A 19063-nucleotide genomic window follows, 5' to 3' on the forward strand; every position below is an offset into this window, starting at 1 on the left:
CTGGTACTAAATCTTTGGGGCCGATACAACTACTGATATCAGGAAGTAAAACAAATTCCTATATCCATATATCTATTACAGTTAAACAAATTTTGCAGTGCAGCTTCACTGGAAATGTAATAATTTGAAATGACTATATATTTTCAAAAACCAAAAACAAGTACAGCAATTTCTAAATTACTCCAAACATCTTTTTCTACATTATTTTCTTTGAAAAGAGTTTTCATATCAGACAAGATATACGCTGATATTCATATGTTAGACAATGACAGGATAATATCATCCGACAAACTGAGCCAAATGATAAATTGGTCGAAGAGAAAAAGAAAGCGATGCGAAAGCCAAACATTCAAATGTTTTCATGAATATTGTTGTAAATGTATTTGTTAAAAAATCTTGTGATTTTCTTTGTTTATGCACATCTGTCCGCTTCGGTTTCTACAGATTCAAAGCTGTTGCGTAATGTTGGGACCTTTTTTTGTGCTATATTGCTTCTGTGATGTAGGCAGGGGTTTTAATATGCATACACAGAGCAGGTCTCGTGTTAAGTAATGCATAGTGCATCTTATGATCTGTGGAGCCGTTTGCTCATCTGCGTCTTCGTGCTCTTATCACAGAGTGAGCTTGGCACCGAGGCAGAACCTCCCGCGGATCATCCTCAAAGGAATCTTCCAGGGGGTTAAAGTGGTTCGTGGACCAGACTGGGATTGGGGCAACCAAGACGGTGAGTGGTGTGCGTGTGAGCTTGGGTGGGTGGGTATGTGGGGACTGTTCATACCACTAACCTGACACTGCTAACTCAGCAAGCCCCCCTGCCTCCTTGAGCGCGGAGGCGTACCTCTTCAAAGTGTTTTCATCATCCACAAGCCATAACACTCTAACCTCATGTCTCATTAACCTGCGAAGTGTTGTGTTAGTATGTGTCTGCGTGCACTTATATTGTCAGTGACTCATCTGAGTCTGTCCCACAGATGTGCCTGCCTGTTTGTGTCTGTCTTTATTGAGTCCTTTTTTCTTTTTTTTTTTGTAACAACTATGTTGCGTGCATTTCTTTTTCCATCCCTGCGTAGCGGCAGAAACTGAGAAACATCTTTACTTAAAAGTCTGTGCTGCGAGTTTCGAGAAAGTGGAGAACATTTCTCGCAGTGAATTATGTCTTTATGGCCTCCATGATTGTCTGCAGTTGTACAATATGTGACCACTGCTTTGATAAATCTTCTTTCTTTCAGATACAAACAGTCTGCACTGGTTGATGTTTGAAACGGTCTTAATTGAAAACAATCTTCCCCACCAGTGGGTTAAATGAAAGCCTGTGAATGTGCCCTTTAGAGAGAGAAGGAATGGTAATGTGCCTTTATATTTGCTGTTTTGGGCTAACTGTTGTCAGAGTAGCAATGCTCCCTTTTCCTTACGAGCGAATGAGTCAAAATGTCCTTTTGGTGTCTTTGAAATCAACGCCCTGGGGTTTGGGCTAAGTCACTCATCAGCCTTAAATGGTATATGTGGTAAGTGCATAAAGGACACTCTGAGCATGCTCAGAATCCCCGCAGCCCACCATATCGTCTTACGGGTCACTGGTTTAATTGGTGTGGTTAGGCGCTGAAGCAGCTTGATGATTTGAATGCCTTTACAAGGGTTTCCTTACATCAGATGAGCTGATGTATAGATGTGAAACTGTGATAATGTGGCTTGGAAATGTTCATTGTTTAATTCCTATTTTGCATTTTGATGTTACGTGAATCAAGAAGGGGAAGTCGTGTTGCGTCAGGTGCTGTAGAAAATATAAGTGAATGACTCTGACATTTGGCAGCTTATGTCCCTACAGGGAAAACATTTCTCTCACACCTCTGTCTGTCACCTTATTTGTTACATCGGTACTCTGATTTTCACACATTTTTCTGCTCTTAAAAACACCACAATTCTCTCTGTCTAATGACCTCTCCTCCTTTAATGACCTGTCCTCCTTTAATTGCCTTTGACTCCCCCTTTCTCCCACAAACTGATGCATTGTTGTTTCTTGCACATGTTGTGTGTGTGTGTGTGCGTGTGTGTGTGCGTGTGTGTGTCTGTGTGTGTGTGCGCGCGCGCGTGTTTGTTTGTTTGTGTGCATTTCTGTGTGTGTAGGTGGGGAGGGTAAGGTTGGGAAGGTAGTGGACATTCGCGGCTGGGACACAGAGTCTGGTCGCAGCGTGGCTAGTGTCACCTGGTCTAATGGCACCACCAATGTCTACCGAATGGGCCACAAGGGCAAAGTAGACCTCAAATATGTGTCAGATGGCCAAGGAGGCTTCTATTACAAAGATCACCTACCAAAGCTCGGTAAGACAGATTTATTACTCTTTTAAAGCATGCATTTCTAACACTCAAAGTTATTCATTTAATGGATCACAAAAGTGCAAACTTAAGCAGTATGTATAAATCATTGGAGTCTCGACATGACATTTGTAGACATTCAGAATCGGGTGTAGTGCTGTTTAGTGCCGGAGCGCAACTGTGAAGCGTGTGAACCCATGGTTAAGTGGTGGCTTTGTTTCTAAGGTTGTGTAACGACTGTTTCTACAGTGGCATGTTTACTCAGAATAGTCAATAATATTGTATGATTACAGTCACAACACATTCCTGTTAATGTTTCAGAATAAAAGCTTTGTTAAAATAAAAGTTTCATTCTACTGAAAAGCAATAGGACTTTTAATTTGAGATGAACACAGGAAGTGTTGAGTTTGTATTAACATTGTAATGCAGTTAGCTTGGCTGCATCGACTGTCGATCACAGCTTTTCTTTGCTGTGAATACAGTCTGGTAACCCGGCTCGTATTAGCATACGCTCAGCCACTCTGAAGGGCGGACCAATCAGCGGCGAGTGTCACTGCCCCTCCTTCACTGTGATTGGGCGGCTCTCTGTGACCGGAAAATAAAACGCTGCATGTTCAGCGCTCAGCGCAGAATAAACGCTCAGCGCCTCGTCGAGCTGCTGGTGTTTATTTAAATAATGTCCAAAAAATGCTATCCTCAGGAAAAAGCGCTTTAGTGGACAAGGGCCTTAGGTAGTTGTAGCGATAGCGGCCGGTTATGGCACATGCTGATTGGTCCAAATTAACCCGAGGTCTACACCCAGTAGGATGAAACGACTGCAAACGACTCCCTGTGGAGTGCGGCCGGTCCCACATATTCCCGCATTGAAATTGGGTCTGGTTCGCACCAGTCTATAATGCAATTGCTTTAATAGGACGGACGGGAGCAGATCAAAAGAACTGTGAAAATGTTATTTCCTTACGTGGAGAAAAAAAAGCATCAAAGCATGGTTACGTTGCGGCAGCACTACACCTATGATTAGAATTTTGAAAATGTGATTATCAGCGGGAGATATAGACATACTGGCTTTAAACTATTGTCATTAATAACTGGTGCTCATCTGTTGATGCTGACACCTGTCCATCCAGGAGAACATGCAGAGCTGCAGCGCCAGGAGAGTGCTGATGGCCACTCCTTCCAGCAGGGCGACAAGGTCAAATGTCTCCTGGAAGTGGACATCCTGCGACAGATGCAGGAAGGCCACGGAGGGTGGAACCCCAAAATGGCAGAGGTATTCAAAGCTTCCCTTCTGCCAGTGCGATGAATAACACAATACAAGTTAACAATAGACAGCCTCATGCCACTCTCCGTTGAGTCCTTCTAAAATGTAGAAGTACAAAGTGTACTTCCTGCGTTTTTCCAGCAAGTCGCAATGACTTTTGTACACATTCTTTATGTTTTAGACAAACATGAGAGTCAGAACACGTGTGCCTCTTGAGCCTGGCATACCGAATATTTATATAAGTGGCTCAGATGGATGTTACAACAGAGTGAAATGAAACAGAGCATCCAACTCTCAAATCACAGCTGCTAAAGGCAACATTAAGGTCACAGGCATGCAGAGGTGAAACAGCCTATTTGTGTTTGCAGTACATTTGCCGGATCGGGACTGTTCATAGAATCACTGACCGAGGAGATGTCAGAGTCCAGTACAGCAACAACATCCGCTGGACTTTCCATCCAGGGGCACTCACCAAGGTATTGAGATACAGACACGTTTCTGTCAGACGGTCGTACGTTCAGTTTTGATTTCAACATGATAGCTTTATGACTTTGTTACAAATGTCCACCCGTCCTTCCTTTAGGTGAACACTTTTGGAGTTGGTGAACTTGTCAGAGTGCTGGAGGACATGGAGAGCGTGAAGAGACTGCAGGCTGGCCATGGAGAGTGGACAGACAGCATGACTCCTGTATGCTCATTTATTAAGAAGTGGTAGCCTGATAATGCTAGTATACGAATATAGTATACCTGGTATTTTAGCATTAGTTACTAAGCTGACTTTATGTGGTGGTCTAGCACAGGTGGGGACTTAAATCACATGACTTGGACGGGAATCTTTAATCTAAAGTTGCGATAACTTTGTCACTCAACTTTGACCTTCGGCCTTTTGAATTAGAATAACCAACAAATGATTTACTATTTAATATATATGCTAACTATCCGAACAGACTTTACTTGTGATTTGGTGGTCTCCACTGTGGACTTGCATGTCTGACTGATTTCATAACTAGTACCTGAAACGTACTTATGGCTTGAAACCTTTTTCTGTCTCGGTATTCTGGCCGTCTCAGAGTCCTTTCCTGTCTGTGGGCGCAATGTTAACTGTGCCACTTGCTAAAGTAAAGCCTTTTTTCTGATCCGTCTGAATTAAGACTGACCTACTTCATTTGGGTGTACACCAGGACCTTAGCAAGTTTAGAGACGTTTCCTAGAGTTTGACCTGGTTATTTACCTGAAATTAAAGAGAGACGGAAACTGTTCCTGTAAAATCCCTGACTGGATCCGGTTTAATTAATTAATTTGTCCTTGTCAACCCTTTTTTCACATACCCACACCGCATCCACCTTACTTACTGTTTTTTTTTCGTAGGTGCTTGGCCAGATCGGGAAGGTTTTGAAAGTATATGCTGATGGTGACCTGCGGGTGGCATTTGGAGGCCAGACATGGACGTTTAATCCCGCGTGCCTCTCGGCCCAGACCGTGGAGGTGGATGCCAACCTCATGACAGCCGAGAACCCCAACGAATCTGGAAGTAAGGCCTCTACCGGGACGATGGGCTCATCTGTAACGCTCCGGCTCCAGCTTTACCTCCTGCGTTCTTCCAGTCATCCTCCCCTGTCCTCATTTATGTCCTCAGCTATGTCTCTGCTACGCATGCTTTCTCATACAGGCATCAATTACTTGTCTTTTTGCGGCAGTGTGTTGGACAGGGTGTCCATTTCTCAAAGTGTTCTTCTCTGTAGCATGTCACCATCCTGCATGTTGTCAGCGAGAGGCTTTGGTGGCACAGCAGACATTTGTCATTGTGTCAGAAGTTCTCAGCAGTCTCTTAATCATGAAAACATCTACTCTGTGTTCGTGGTCACCTCTGAGGATGGGAGGCTGGCAACAGAGTGGTGTGTGTGTGTGCGTGTGAGAATGTGTGTGTGTTTGTGAATGTGTTTGTGTGTTTGTGAATGTGTGTGGTCAGATTTCACTGCATGGAGGGACATTTTGACTCATTCCTGTGGTTTCTCTTCAGTTTTGACAAATTCATTAACCAGTGTGACTTTTAGGTGCTTTTTTTTTTTTTTTTTTTTTTTTTTTTTGTCCCTCTGCAAGGCTAACATGGTGTTGGACAGAAAAAGCTAATTCAATTCTTTATCTTCTCCTGCCCTTCCCCTTTTCACAACCTACTCCTCTTCCTCCTTCTCCTCCTCCTCCTCTTCCATCCGGCTGTGTCTGTGTTCAGGTACTGTCATCTCGGTGCTGGAGAAGCTGCTCTCTCAGTCTACAGAGCAGGACAATCCCAGCCGGCTCGTCATTGAGGCAGCACACGGCAGTGCCAGCAAAGTGCGGGAGCTGGTGCAGAAGTATCCTGACAAGGTTAGTGCAGCACTCCTTCTCTCTGCTGCAGTCCACTGCCTGTTCCAAGAGCTCCTTCCACCGGGGCACCCAGACGGGAGGGGGGGGGGGGGGATTTTAAGAGCCAGATTGGTTTACACAGCCAGATGAGGCAACACTATATAGTCTGGTATTTACCAGTCTGTCTGATGGAGTTATCAAATCAATGATATTATGCCACAACACAGCATAAAACACAAGGTAGTTTGTTATATTGGATTAATTAATTTAGTAAGGTTTGAAGTACATGAAATATATTTCCAGACAACATATTGATCTTCTAGTTCTTGGGTACTTCAGGCACTCCCATGTTAGGATATTAGCACACGCAAAAAAGTAAACAACTTCTGTCATATTTGGTTGTTAATTTATCATATTTACACATATAATAAACATACAGAAATGAGATGAATAGTCAACACTACCTATGATAAGGGTGACTGAATGTTCTTTAATAAATAATGAAGTTATTTCTCAGAATTTCATTGGCATGTTTGGTCGAGACACCCAAAGACCTGTTATTAGAAAACATGGACATGTTTGGACATGGTGCTTTCCAAAGATGTGAAAAATTTAAAATGACTTCCAAACCTTTGTTAAAAATGAGCATCAACAAAATGTTCCACAAGATGAAACATTGCTGTTCACATCAAAGATAAGTTATCTTATCTGAGACTTCAGGCAGATGGAGGATCTTGGAGGGAAACTTTGAGTCTGTTCTTTGGATTTTTAGCCTGGATGGCTCAGGATGCTTTTAAAGGTGTCTCTTAATATACTTCAGCAAAAAAAAAAAAAGAGAAGCGTGTTGTCAGATGTTTGTTCACACACTAACATTTTTCATTTTCATGAATAAAGATAGGGAAGCAGGTTATTTGCACTACATCCTGTTCTGGGTTCCTCTTCGTGTTCCTTAAATTCATTGGCTATTGTCTCTATTACGTTTTCAGCAGGCGATGAGGACATCAGAATTACAAGATATTTGTTACAGTTATTACTGTTTCTCATTTGTAATCATCTGCACTCCAAATTGATGTTGAGAATTTACATAAAAGCTTCAACACACCAATAACATAGAAATGAATAAGTGATCAGATGTAGAATCCAACAAAAGTCACCAGTTGTATAACACAAGCTGACATTGTATGTAGAAGACAAATGTGTATGTTTAGTTTGTGTTGTTTATTTGTCAGTCACTTAGACTGCACACCTGCGATCCCTCTGGGTAATTAGATTAGTGGTGAGGGTTGTTCACCTGTTCACTGCAGAGACACAGTTACACAGTGAATGAGTTTTAGGCTCCGATATCTTCTGTTGACTGTTGTTGCTACATTAAATCACATATATTGTTTGTCAGTCTTTTTGTGCTCATTAGTAAAACCCATATGGACAGACACCATAAGACATGAGTCTAAGTCTTGATTGTTTACAAGGAAACCTGTACACCTGGCTGTGCAGTCATAAACCACTTTTCTTCACCATGTGTTGAACATTCAGTCATTCAACACTTGTGGATGACTGTGTGGTCAATGTAATACTTGTGTTCCCCAGTCTACCAGATATTTTGCTATTTTCTAGTCTTCCTTTGCACACCTGCTTTTTAAAATTTGCCCACATGGTAATTTTGGCAAACCAGCAATTGTTGATATGTCTCTGAAAGGAATCGTTATCTTCTTTGGTGTTCTTTTAAATGGTAACTCTTAGTGAACTCTCAGCCACATGTGAGCTCCTCTGAGCATGAACCAACTCTAAAATGACACAGCAGCCAAAACCGTGGCCAACTGCCCAAATACTTTTGAATCCTTGCAATTTAAGCTTTGTATTTAACATGATCTTTCACTGCATGTGACTGTCTTAAACTATTCAAATTGAAATAAACAAAAGTATGTATAAGTGTGTATTTCTTTTAATCGGAGAAAAAAAAAATGCCTTGTCACGATGAAATTGGAGCACAATACACGTGTTTATTTGTTTGTGTTCAGGAGACTGCAGTTCCACTCTGTGATGACTTCACTACTTAATGAGATTACGTGTACCGAGTGTAGGACAACCGTGGTTGCTTCTTATGCGCAGATTATTTCCGGCCAGACTTTCCTCAGCTCTGTTAGCGTCCAGGTCACTTCCACCTCTGATGAATCTTCACTGATGTCTGTACTCCTGGCAGGTGGATATCAAGAACCAGGGCAAGACTGCGCTGCAGGTCGGTGCTCACCAAGGCCACATGGAGGTGGTGAAGGCCCTGCTGCAGGCCAACAGCTCCATCGAAGTCAAGGATGAGGATGGAGACGCAGCTTTGCACTACACTGCCTTCGGGTAAGGAGTAGCACACGCACACGCACACGCACACACACACACACACACACACACACACACACACACACACACACACACACACACACACACACACACACACACACACACACACACACACACACACACACACACACACACACACACGTTTAGGGATTTTAGCATACACAAAGGAGAAATGGATAAGACACACAGTGCTGGAGTCCGCTACATGAGCGGCTTTGCCGGGTGGAAAAATCTTGTGACTGACAGGTGTACAGAAGAGCTCTGGCTTGTCTCTTTCCTTGTAATGTGATAATCTGTTCACAGAAGTGGCTGCATTAACGTAATAAGTCCACCACATCTTCTCAGGCTCAGCATGTTGGCATTTCATCAAATCTATTCCGAGATTAAAAAAAAAAAAATCAGTTTTACTCCTGCTTGTAGCATGTATTCAATATGTAAACAAAATGGCAAGGTTTAAGAAGGATATTTGTCTAAGTTGGGCAACAACCAATGAGTTTTGTGTAACCCCTGGAATTAATTCAGTTTAAAAAAAAAATATATTTCTTTAAATAGATATAATTCACAGCATGCTTTGGACAGTTTTAATCAACAAAAATTAAGCAAATTGAGGATTAATGTGCTTGTGTCTATTTTTCTGGTTTAGAAATCAGGCAGAGATCGCACGGCTGCTGTTGAGCAAGGGGGCAAATGTTAACCTCCTGAACAACTCCATGTGCACGGCGCTCCACATCGCTGTCAACAAGGGCTTCACTGACGTGGTGCGGGTGCTGACCGAACATTCGGCTGATGTCAACCTGCAGGTGAGAGGGTGGAGAGGGCTTAATGAATAAGCCTGTGATATTGTTGTTGTTGTTTTGATCATTTTCCACTCAATATTTCATTTTAATATCAACTGGACGAGTTCATTCTTAACTGTGAAAAAACAAGTCAAGTCCAAAATCCACAGAAACTATACTTCTTGAACTGCTTGTGCAACATAATTCACAACAATCAGTCACGTTACTGTTTTCTCCCAAGAATGTCTTTTTAAAAGCAATTGAGTGAATGGCTTTAAAATTCATATCATGCCCCTCTGGGTTCATCATCATCAGGAGAGTACACAGACTGAGCTCATTAAGCGACTGACCAATGAAAGTTGGTCAACCACTGAGTGAGTGCCTGGGTAGCCAATAAGTAAGCTTCTCTGGCTGTCAGTCATTTCCATACACACGTCATAAGCAAGTCCCACATTGCCCTTTCAAGCAGTTGTGACACAAATTCAAACAATTATGGTATTTGGCTGTGACCCTGCTCCGTCTCAGCCCTCAGCCTCATTAAGGGAATTTAGTGCTTCTTTTAGGGGATTTTTCAGATGGTCTAACACGCCTGCAACCATGCCCACAACTCACTAACTAACTCATTGGTTTCTGCTTGAATAGTGTGGCTACTCAGCTACAAACATGCCAGTCCAGAATTTGCTTGTTTATTTTAATATAAAGAGGCAAATGGATTGAGACCAAGTTACAATACTGTAAATTCTAGTAAACAAAATCCTGTTAGGTTTCCAGATCACCAGAGCATCTTCTATATTTAGTGGTTAATGCTGCTGTTTTGAGAACAAAGTTGCATTTCCTGCCCACCTCTATTACGTCACTATGATTTTTCCATCAGTATTTTACATTTTGTGGGCCATGTCTCAAACCTGTAGTACCAGTTTTACTTGTATTGCATGCAACAGCTTCACTCACCGGGTTACATGTCTGTCCCCCCCCACACCATCACCAGGATTCATACGGAGACACGCCGCTCCACGACGCCATCGCTAAAGATTTCCGCAATATCATCGAGATCCTGGTTTTGGTGCCCAACATCGACTTTACCCAGCAGAACCACAGAGGCTTCAACCTGCTACATCATGCTGCCCTTAAAGGAAACAAACTGTGAGTAAACATTAGTTTGGAGTCTTGATATAGGTAGGTTTGATTATTAGGACACTGTGAAGTGACCCAGGTATAGCCATAGTTTCCAGATGTGCAGTCTCTGAATGTGCACCAAATTATTCCACCTGCAGAACAATATCATGTGTCATTTCCATTCCTTACAGTCTGCTCAGTGTCTTGGTAGTTTAAATGCTTGCATCTGATGTGAACATTGGAAATGATGGTTGTGTGTGTGTGTGTGTGTGTGTGTGTGTGTGTGTGTGTGTGTGTGTGTGTGTGTGTGTGTGTGTGTGTGTGTGTGTGTGTGTGTGTGTGTGTGTGTGTGTGTGTGTGTGTGCGCAGGAACCTCTCCTGTGGGTTCAGTTGAGTATTCAAAGGTCAACTCTCAACGCTATCCGTTACAGATAGAGAGCTCATCTCCCACACAGCTTCTGCTGCTGTCAGCAGGCTGACAGTCAGTATCAGGCAAAAAAATAAAATAAAAAATGCATCAACATTTACTTTTGCATCGTGTCTCTCATCCTCCAAATTTTTTCCAGACTACATTCGCTGTCGTCATTTTTCAGCAATGCAGATTCGGGATTCATGAGTGGGCAAAAATTCCTAAAATCCAAACAAATGCTAAACAGTGTGGCAGACATTTTTGTTTCCTGGGAAAGACTTGCTTATATCAGCAATTACAAAAGCCTTCATTACCCGACTGTTGTGTCACTGCTGTTTAACTGCACTTATTTTTATGAAAATATCATAACTTTTGACCTAGTTCTTCCAGAAAAGGCTCTGAGTTGTTTTTTATCCTTCACTGGAACTAAGTGTCTAAAAGTGACACCAATAAGAAACTGGTGAAAGATCAACTCAGCCGTTTTACTCTCACCGAGGTGCTTGAGGCCAAACATCAAAGATGCCTCACTGACATCTGTCACAAAGGCTCCATTGTCTTCTGTCTGTGTTGGTTCTCAGCTGCTTGACACTGAAGGTTCTTAATCACAAGCAGAGCCTCGACGTGGCGGCGAGCAGGCAGGCAGAAAACGCAGCAGATAACCGAGTGTTCCCACAACGATAAGGTTTCAGCCAGGCATAACACAACTGTTATGGCGCGCTCCTTTTTGGTGAGCCTGTGTCCTCCTCTGTCCATGTTGCATCACATCGGCTCCCACACACTTCGAATAGCCTGGAAATATAGAGAGAGTGTGCCAAAAGTGAACGGTCATGGTTCTCCTCTTAAGAGTTTATCACAGTTTTCAGGAGTTCTCTGCCTGTTTTAAATCATTTAACTGCTGAATTTAAAGTCTCAATCTAATGTATAATAATTATAGGATTTATACTTTTATAATGTCTTTAAAGCAATTGTGCACTTTCTCCATAGATTAGATATTCAAAGGCTACTTACATGGTGCAACATCAGATCCTTTGCTCAGACTAAATTTAATGCATGCATTGCTGCAGCTAACCAGAGTTGTTGTGATCTGTAATATCATTTTTTTTTTGCATTATTTTTTATTAGATCAATTGATTCATTACTGTAAAATGCTTCAAAAACACCTTTAACAGGTGATTTATCACATCATATTTAAATAAATCCTTTTTTAGTCAAGTGAAAATCTGAACTGAGATGTTTCCGGTTCAGTCAGTCACTTTAAACAAGTCAGAGGGAGGTGGATCGAGATCAAGAACATAGGAGTAGAAGATGAGCAGGATTGTATGTCTCTTTAGTGACTTCTGAAGAGTTGATGTTTCCCTCAGTTCACCCAGTCTGCCCGACCACGTTGAGCTTCCTGCCTCTTCGCTCTGGGCCTTTTACGACCTCTCATGAACTTTCCCTCCCAAATTATAACACAACCATGTAATGGAAAATTGTCCCTGGCGCTTTTTAAAGAGGTGCCACAAAAGACAGGAAGTAAGAATTAAAAACATCAGCATCACTATAAATTTCCTCCCTGAAGCAATGCAACTTCATTCAAGGTTTCAATTAGAGACTTCAAAAGTGTTTTTTATGTAATTTGATGGAAAATATACTGGAAATGTATATTCCAAAGACTGGTAGCCCTGTTATTGTCATCAGAAAAAAACATTACCGTATTTCCCCTCAGAATCTCCACCACCTTTTTTTTTTTTTTGCAAGTCTGTTAAGTAGGAAACAAATCAAAGAAAAGCCTTAAAGTACCAAATTCTGACCTCCAAACTTCACCTCCCAGTGACCCACATTCCCAACAAGCAGGCCCCTGCTGATCATACAAAAAAATGTCATCTCAGAACAGCCCTGTACATGAGTGCAATTTGTGAACAAACGTCGACTGAGCAGTGGGAAAGAAAGAAAGAAAGAAAGAAAAAAGACAGTTGGCAGGCAATAACTGCAGGCGAGAGAGGAAAAGGAGCAGAGGCCGCGGTGGACAGTCATTTAATAAATGTCTGATCTGTTCTGGCAAGTGTCATATGTGCAGTTCTGGGAGTTTAGGCTGCGCTCCCCAGCATTCATTTAACCTGACATCAGCAGCTGCACCAAAAGTAGAGACGCAGTATTTACAGCGTTCAGGATCAACTCGGCTCACCATATATCATCAGCAGGCCAAAGGCACATTGATACATTCCAATCACTGTGTTTTTTCTATGTAGCTCCAGTTTGTTGTAGCTGAAGTGGGAGTTGTAATACCAAGGTTAAAGGTACTCAGGCATTGGATTGAAGCTTTAAACTCTGTGGAGTAAATTAAAGATAAATTCTGTTTTCTTTTTTTAAATGTTTATTTCCTCACTATGTTTTGCTGAGAATCCCCAATTTGATTTACCATGACCATAAACTGTTTCACTGTCTTTATCTTCAAAAGTAAAGAGCATCCATGATGAGATCCTGAGAGCAGCTGTGGCCCTGTTCTTTGTGACAGAAAGACAAGAATGTTTTGTTTATTAGAGTATTTATTTATTGTGAGGAAATGGAAAAAGGGGGCTAGAGGCCAAGTTCACAAACAGTCCTGGGAAAGAAAAGAAACAAGGCATGTAGCCAGATTTCTTCTGGTGCTTTTAGTTTGACAGAAGAGGCGAGTCAATGTACAGGATGGCTAATGTGGTTAATTTATTTACTCCAAAAAGAAAGATGACGTGGCTGGATTTCTTCCTCTTTTCCTGCAATTTTAGCTCCTCGTAGCATCATTGTTTTCTCCTCACTGTCACCAGATCCCTTTTGTTCCTCAACAGTTCCTCCTTGTCTCGTTTTTCTTCAAACCCCCTTCTTCCAGTGTGCAGTGTAGACTGGCTGAGACAGCTGGATTACGCTGCATACTCACTCTCATAGCTAAATAATACATGAAATCAAAATCTTTTATTTTAATTAAGAGTCCAACAGCTTATTCTTGCACATTGTGCATTTCCTTCTGCTTTTATCAAGCGTTGATCAAGAAGCAAGTTACAAACAAGAGTGATGCAAACTCCCGAAAATAACTAACTGATGACTTCTGTCCCCTGGAAAGTCATTACGAGTGTGCCAGAGATGCCCTCCGGCTGTTCCGTGTGCAGGCATGTTTGTACAAAACTGCCTGAAAACGCCAGCTCAGGTCTGAATATTCATGAACACACAGGAGTAACGATTATGGAATTAATGCAGAGAGTTGTGGGGCACGGCGGGTACGAAGGTGACACGCAACGAACACGGCTGTTATTCAGTCTGAGAGGCTGCTTCAGAAGTGAGAGGACGAGGTGGTCTGGAGCCGACTCGAAAGCATGCAGGCCCTTCTCTCAGTACCTCAGCCACAGACATGCAGACACACAGCTGCATTGCAGGTACCAATGACCTCTAACACAGCGTCCCCCGAACAGCCTTCATCCTTTAAAACACAGAGGCGATCCCAGTCATACGTGACTGCACATGCAACAAAACCGCCTGTCAAGACCTAAGTGATGCCTTTAAAATGTATCTACAGTGTGCTGCTAATTAGCCTGTCAATGCCGTAATATGTTTTCATAATTAAAACCGTCCCCGTTACCCTGATGCAAAAATAGCTGCAGGTCAGCCACCAGTATGTTACAACAACGTCCCGGGTAAAGAAAGCAGGACAGTCATCTGTGTTGGAATGTTTTTATTTAAAGTAGGACGATTTTTTTTGTGTGTTTTTTTTTTTGGTATATTTTGCAACTAAAAATAAAAGGTAGACAATATATTGCGGTCTAGTAGTTTGTGCAAATGCTTTGCAGCAAGAATATAAATCACTACGTGCAGACACGCAGGCATGCCAGTTGCAATAAACAATGTAATTGTTATTTTTTAAGATTTTATTTTTGGTCATTTTTGCCTATATTTCATAGTGACTGTGTGAGAGAGACTGGAAATAATGATGAAGAGAGAAGGGTAATAACATGCAGCAAAGGTCTGCCTGGCCTGGGACACCAGAACCAGAACCAGGGACGTCGGTACTCACATAGTATGCACTCTGATCACTCGGTTATCGGGTCAGCCATTATAAAGAAATTATTAAGAAAAAAGTCTGGAAAAAAAGGTTTTTAGTTGCTGTAAGGAGAGATTCAAATCAATGCGATGTACGTTCTTGGTAGAGAGATTTTTACATACAGTCTAAGTAAGAATTTTGTCAAGTCGCAATTGTTATCTGTATCTGTTAATGTGTTCTTGCTCATATTAACCGCTTCTTTACTGGCTGTGTTTTGTTATATAGTATCTGGCTTTTTGTTGCTGGATTGTTTATGAATTATTGAATCTAGTTGTATTTGTATAACGGTACGAATCCCTTGTGTGCTGTCCATCAGTGTGCTTCATTTTGATGGTTTTCTGTAGAAAAAAAAAAAAGACCAACATGTTCAACAGCACCAGAGTTTCCGCCCAGCAGAGCTTACATGAAAATGAACCGAACATCCAGAGAAAGTTTGGTTCACGTCACATCCGAGCCTCGGCGGTGACATGCCAGCTTCCTGGGCGCCTGGCGAAGGCTGTCAGCTTCAATTTCACACATCATAAAGCAGACTCGGCTCCGGAGCAGAGGGACAAGTCGAGCAGTGCAGCGCAGCGCAGCCTCGCACTGCAGCATCCGCCCGCTGCACGAAGCACGACAACAAGTTCTAATAGTCACACTTCACTGCAACTCAACTTCTTCTTCCTCGTTAACCCTCACACTCAAAATAACACGCTGTCATCTGACAAAATGGACGCCGATGAGGACGGTTTAAACCTGCGACCTTGAAAGAATGGAGCATCAGTTGTGTTGCGTGTTGAGCTGCGAGGAGCTGATTGTGATGTTTGTGATGTTCTGTCCATGTGGTTGAATGGTTGAATACTGAACGTGGTGGCGAGCTTTGCTGTCAGATGCTTTTTTAACGGCTCCGTCCGAGCTCACGTCAAATCCACAGGAGACACAGGATAATACGAGCCTTCTCTTCTGTGGGCCTCGTGCTTTGTGCATGTTATAGTCGGCAGTCTGTAGTAGTTGGTCAGGTTCATGTCAGGAAAAATATGTAATTTTGCCAGTAAACTTAAAAACTATCATACGCAATCACAAAATATTGTTTGGCACTTCCAAAAAAAAAAAAAAATGCTTATTGAGACATTGAAGGTCTGAAAGGGTATGTTTTTCCCCTCTGATTTAAGCGTTTGATTGGGTAAAAAGCTTGGGCGCAACTGTTGCAGATATAACTGTCCTTAATTTGAGCCATGAGCCATGAGGAGTGTTGTGGCTGATTGAGTCTCGTGTTGTTTGTCCTGGCTGCAGGGCCACCGAGAAGATCCTGGCCAGAGCGCGGCAGCTGGTGGACGTTAAGAAGGACGACGGCTTCTCAGCGCTGCATCTGGCTGCTCTCAACAACCACAGGGATGTCGCCGAGATCCTCGTCAAGGAGGTGAGAGCAGGAGCAAATCCTCCACGTCTTTCCTTTACTACTGCGACACAACCAGCGGTTTTTACAGTTTTGCTTCTCCCGCCTCTTCCGCAGGGTCGCTGCGACATCAACATCCGCAACAACCGCAACCAGACGCCGCTGCAGCTGGCCGTGACGCAGGGCCACACCGAGCTGGTGCAGCTGCTGGTGGCCGAGGGCGCAGACGTCAACATGGAGGACGAGGACGGCGACACGGCCATGCACGTGGCCCTCCTCCGCCCGCAGCTGGCCAACGTCGTGCTCAGCCCCACCGTAGGAACCAGCAGCACCGAGGAGAGCAGCGAGGGGTGCCCCGCCACGTCGCTCTACTGCCGGGTGAGAACTGAAGGGGGGGTTGCAAAGTGATGAACTTACTTGCTTGTCAGTTTAAAGAATTATTGAAAGACCTATTAGACCATTAACATCACAACAAAATGGGAAGACAGGATGACATTATGGCTAAATAGAAACTGGCAGGAGGGTAAATATAGAGAAAAGAGATGGTTTCTAAAGGAAGAGTACACAGAAAGATTAGAAGGGGAGTAAATATAGACTGGTTAAGGTGGTAAATTAATACCCATGGTAAATGTACTCTGATGTCTGGAAGACGGATTAATGTGGTCTTAAGGAGGTAAATACGTGTCGTAGTGAGGTAAATAAAGACTGACGAAGGAGGGCAAAGGACAGGATGGTAAACACAGCCTGAGGCAATGAATGTTTCCTGTGCGTTAATTGAAGATAAAGGAGTTAGTTGGCTTTACCAGGTAAACTTTGGCTGAAAGGGAAGAGGAGGGAAAGGAAGTCAGATGACACGGCTTTAAAGTGAGTCTTAACTGAGGACAAAGGACTCTGGTTTATTGTGTAAACAAGGCGAGAGAGAGAGGGGTTAGCTGAGGAGAAAGTAATAAGGTAGAAGTGCGACTGTATATAAATTAAAGCAGTGTGTGGCTTCTTTGGACAAAAGCAGAGAACTTGAAAAATGTATTTTAGAGCCGAAGAGCTACATGAATTTGAGCAATTCAGCCTCAGAATTTAGGACATTTATTTTCAAAGATATAAAGATTTCCTTGCTTTTGAATTCAATCTCATCACAAAATACTGGCGAGAGACTGAATTTGATGGTGTAATAAAGGGAGCGAATAAGTGTTGAAGGGTTGAGAAGTGAAGAGGGTCCACTTTCTGAAGCGAGATATAGATTTGGCAAAGATTGAGTTCTGCTTAAGATGTCCGTGATAAATATACGGTGTAAAAACACCACGTCATTTTCGCCCCAGAGGACGTCTTAATCATGATGTCAAAGACTTGGAGAGGACTGCACTCATTTATCTGAGAAATCTTAAAGAAGTCGTGCGGCTTTATTCATCCTCAGAAGCACAGATGTTATTGGAAGGAAAGGAGCGCTACTGTTAGCAGAGACAGGAACTCATGAGGTTGTTGTATAAAGCTGGAATCTGCACGTCACTATTTACTGCAGTTTAGTCATATTAAACTGATTTTTTTTTTTTCATCTCTTGGGAGCACAGCACTGACATTGCACCTTATAAAGTCATTAGTGAGTTTTGTTTTAAGCAACCTGGTACAAAAGTCTTAAGAGTCCCTCTTGTTTTAATTCTGTATTTGGTCTCCTCCTCCTGCTATCTGCTCCACTATGTAACCGGGTCATCTTAAAGTCATCTGTACATGTAGTGTTGGTTTATCAGAGATTTTTTTTTTTTTTTTGCTGAAAAGATTTGCCTGCTGCTTCTGAACAATGCTAAAGATCTCAGCAAGACTGAATCAAAATAGTACAGCTATTTAGCGTCTTTCAGCTCATTGTTTCGGTAAATCCAAAACAACGAGCCAAAAGATGCAAAATTCTGAGAAATGCCGAGACGGGTGATAATTCTCAGTGGATTCATGATTAGTAACACCTTTCACATGATACATAGTCATATGACTCATTATTAATCAATGAAGATATTGATTAAAGACGCTTTAAATGCCCGCTGAAGGATTTGTTCAGCAGGTGTTAATGTTGTAATTGTACCCACCGGGTGATGAATTTCAGAATACTGAAGTCACAGCGTGTCATTTAATCTCCTGCATGCGTTCAGGGAGCCATTAACTCACAGGAACAAGTTTAATATTACTCATTAAGAGGCCTCTGCTCTTCCGTTTAAGCAGCACTTTCTATACGAGCACTTCAGATATCGTTCCCTCCGCCGGTGTCGGTATCATTGTTCCAATGGCGAATGTCCTTTCTGGTGTACATGACTGCAAACACTGCAGCTCCACTCAGCGTCATGGCCTCCTGCCAAGCCAACACATGCACATGCACACGCACACAGCCATGAAGGTAGCTAGATCTGAGTGCTTGTGGCTGCTTTGGCCACTGTCAGCAGAGGAGTTATTGGAGGAGTTGTTCTGTGCTGATTAGATGAGGGTTTATGTGTCAGCCTGAACTGGATTGTGCTCGTTTTTACCTCAGTTACCTTCTGTTGCGCTCAAATTCACACGTGTCCTCAACCAAGTCTTTAAATTATACTCAACTTCCACCATTTACGCGGAGATCGGGCCTCGGCTTTATCGAGAGTACGCTTGTAGAACAGGGTCTGTAAAATAATTGTTTTAAACTTTGATTTCTTCTCCCTTGTCTTCTGCATCCTCTCTTCATCATCATCATCATCGTGGATCCACAGCTGAACTCTTCGGGTCTTCTGGGGACCACCGAGCTGAGTGTTGGCACAGCTATCGCCTGTTTTCTAGCGCAGGAAGGTGCCGACATCAACTACGCCAACCACAAGGGCAAGAGTCCTCTGGACCTGGTGGCAGACAGCACCATGCTGCAGCTCATCAAGAGCTTTTCAGAGAAGCACAGGTAGTTGTTTGCACAGGGAGGGTTGAAATTCATAAAGCCGTTGGATGGTATTGTTTCACAACATAGAGAAGATTTCTAAGGCCATGTTTACAGTTTCTGTTTGAAAGTGGCTTTTTATATGCAAATGAACTGGGAGTTTAAAGATGAGCTGAAGTCAGTTGCTAAGGA

At 42.6% G+C, this 19063-nt stretch overlaps 1 protein-coding gene across 3 annotated transcripts in view; it reads left to right on the forward strand.

Moving 5' to 3' along the window:
- The window catches only part of mib2 (MIB E3 ubiquitin protein ligase 2), a 46495-nt gene that overhangs the window by 23077 nt on the left and 4355 nt on the right, over positions 1–19063 (forward strand). For all 3 annotated transcript variants that reach the window (XM_069694027.1, XM_069694026.1, XM_069694028.1), the window contains 13 exons: positions 618–724; positions 2125–2319; positions 3441–3583; positions 3943–4050; positions 4158–4262; positions 4943–5105; positions 5805–5938; positions 8118–8266; positions 8913–9069; positions 10034–10188; positions 15894–16020; positions 16114–16374; positions 18717–18895. In XM_069694027.1, coding sequence (XP_069550128.1) covers positions 618–724; positions 2125–2319; positions 3441–3583; positions 3943–4050; positions 4158–4262; positions 4943–5105; positions 5805–5938; positions 8118–8266; positions 8913–9069; positions 10034–10188; positions 15894–16020; positions 16114–16374; positions 18717–18895 — 1983 coding nt within the window. The remainder of the gene's footprint in view (positions 1–617; positions 725–2124; positions 2320–3440; positions 3584–3942; positions 4051–4157; positions 4263–4942; positions 5106–5804; positions 5939–8117; positions 8267–8912; positions 9070–10033; positions 10189–15893; positions 16021–16113; positions 16375–18716; positions 18896–19063) is intronic.

The sequence above is a fragment of the Brachyistius frenatus genome, unplaced genomic scaffold (genome assembly GCF_029030835.1).
Source record: "Brachyistius frenatus isolate BFR_SWC_R1_liver_20210118 unplaced genomic scaffold, ASM2903083v1 Contig_16, whole genome shotgun sequence".
In the NCBI taxonomy this organism is placed as follows: Eukaryota; Metazoa; Chordata; class Actinopteri; family Embiotocidae; genus Brachyistius; species Brachyistius frenatus.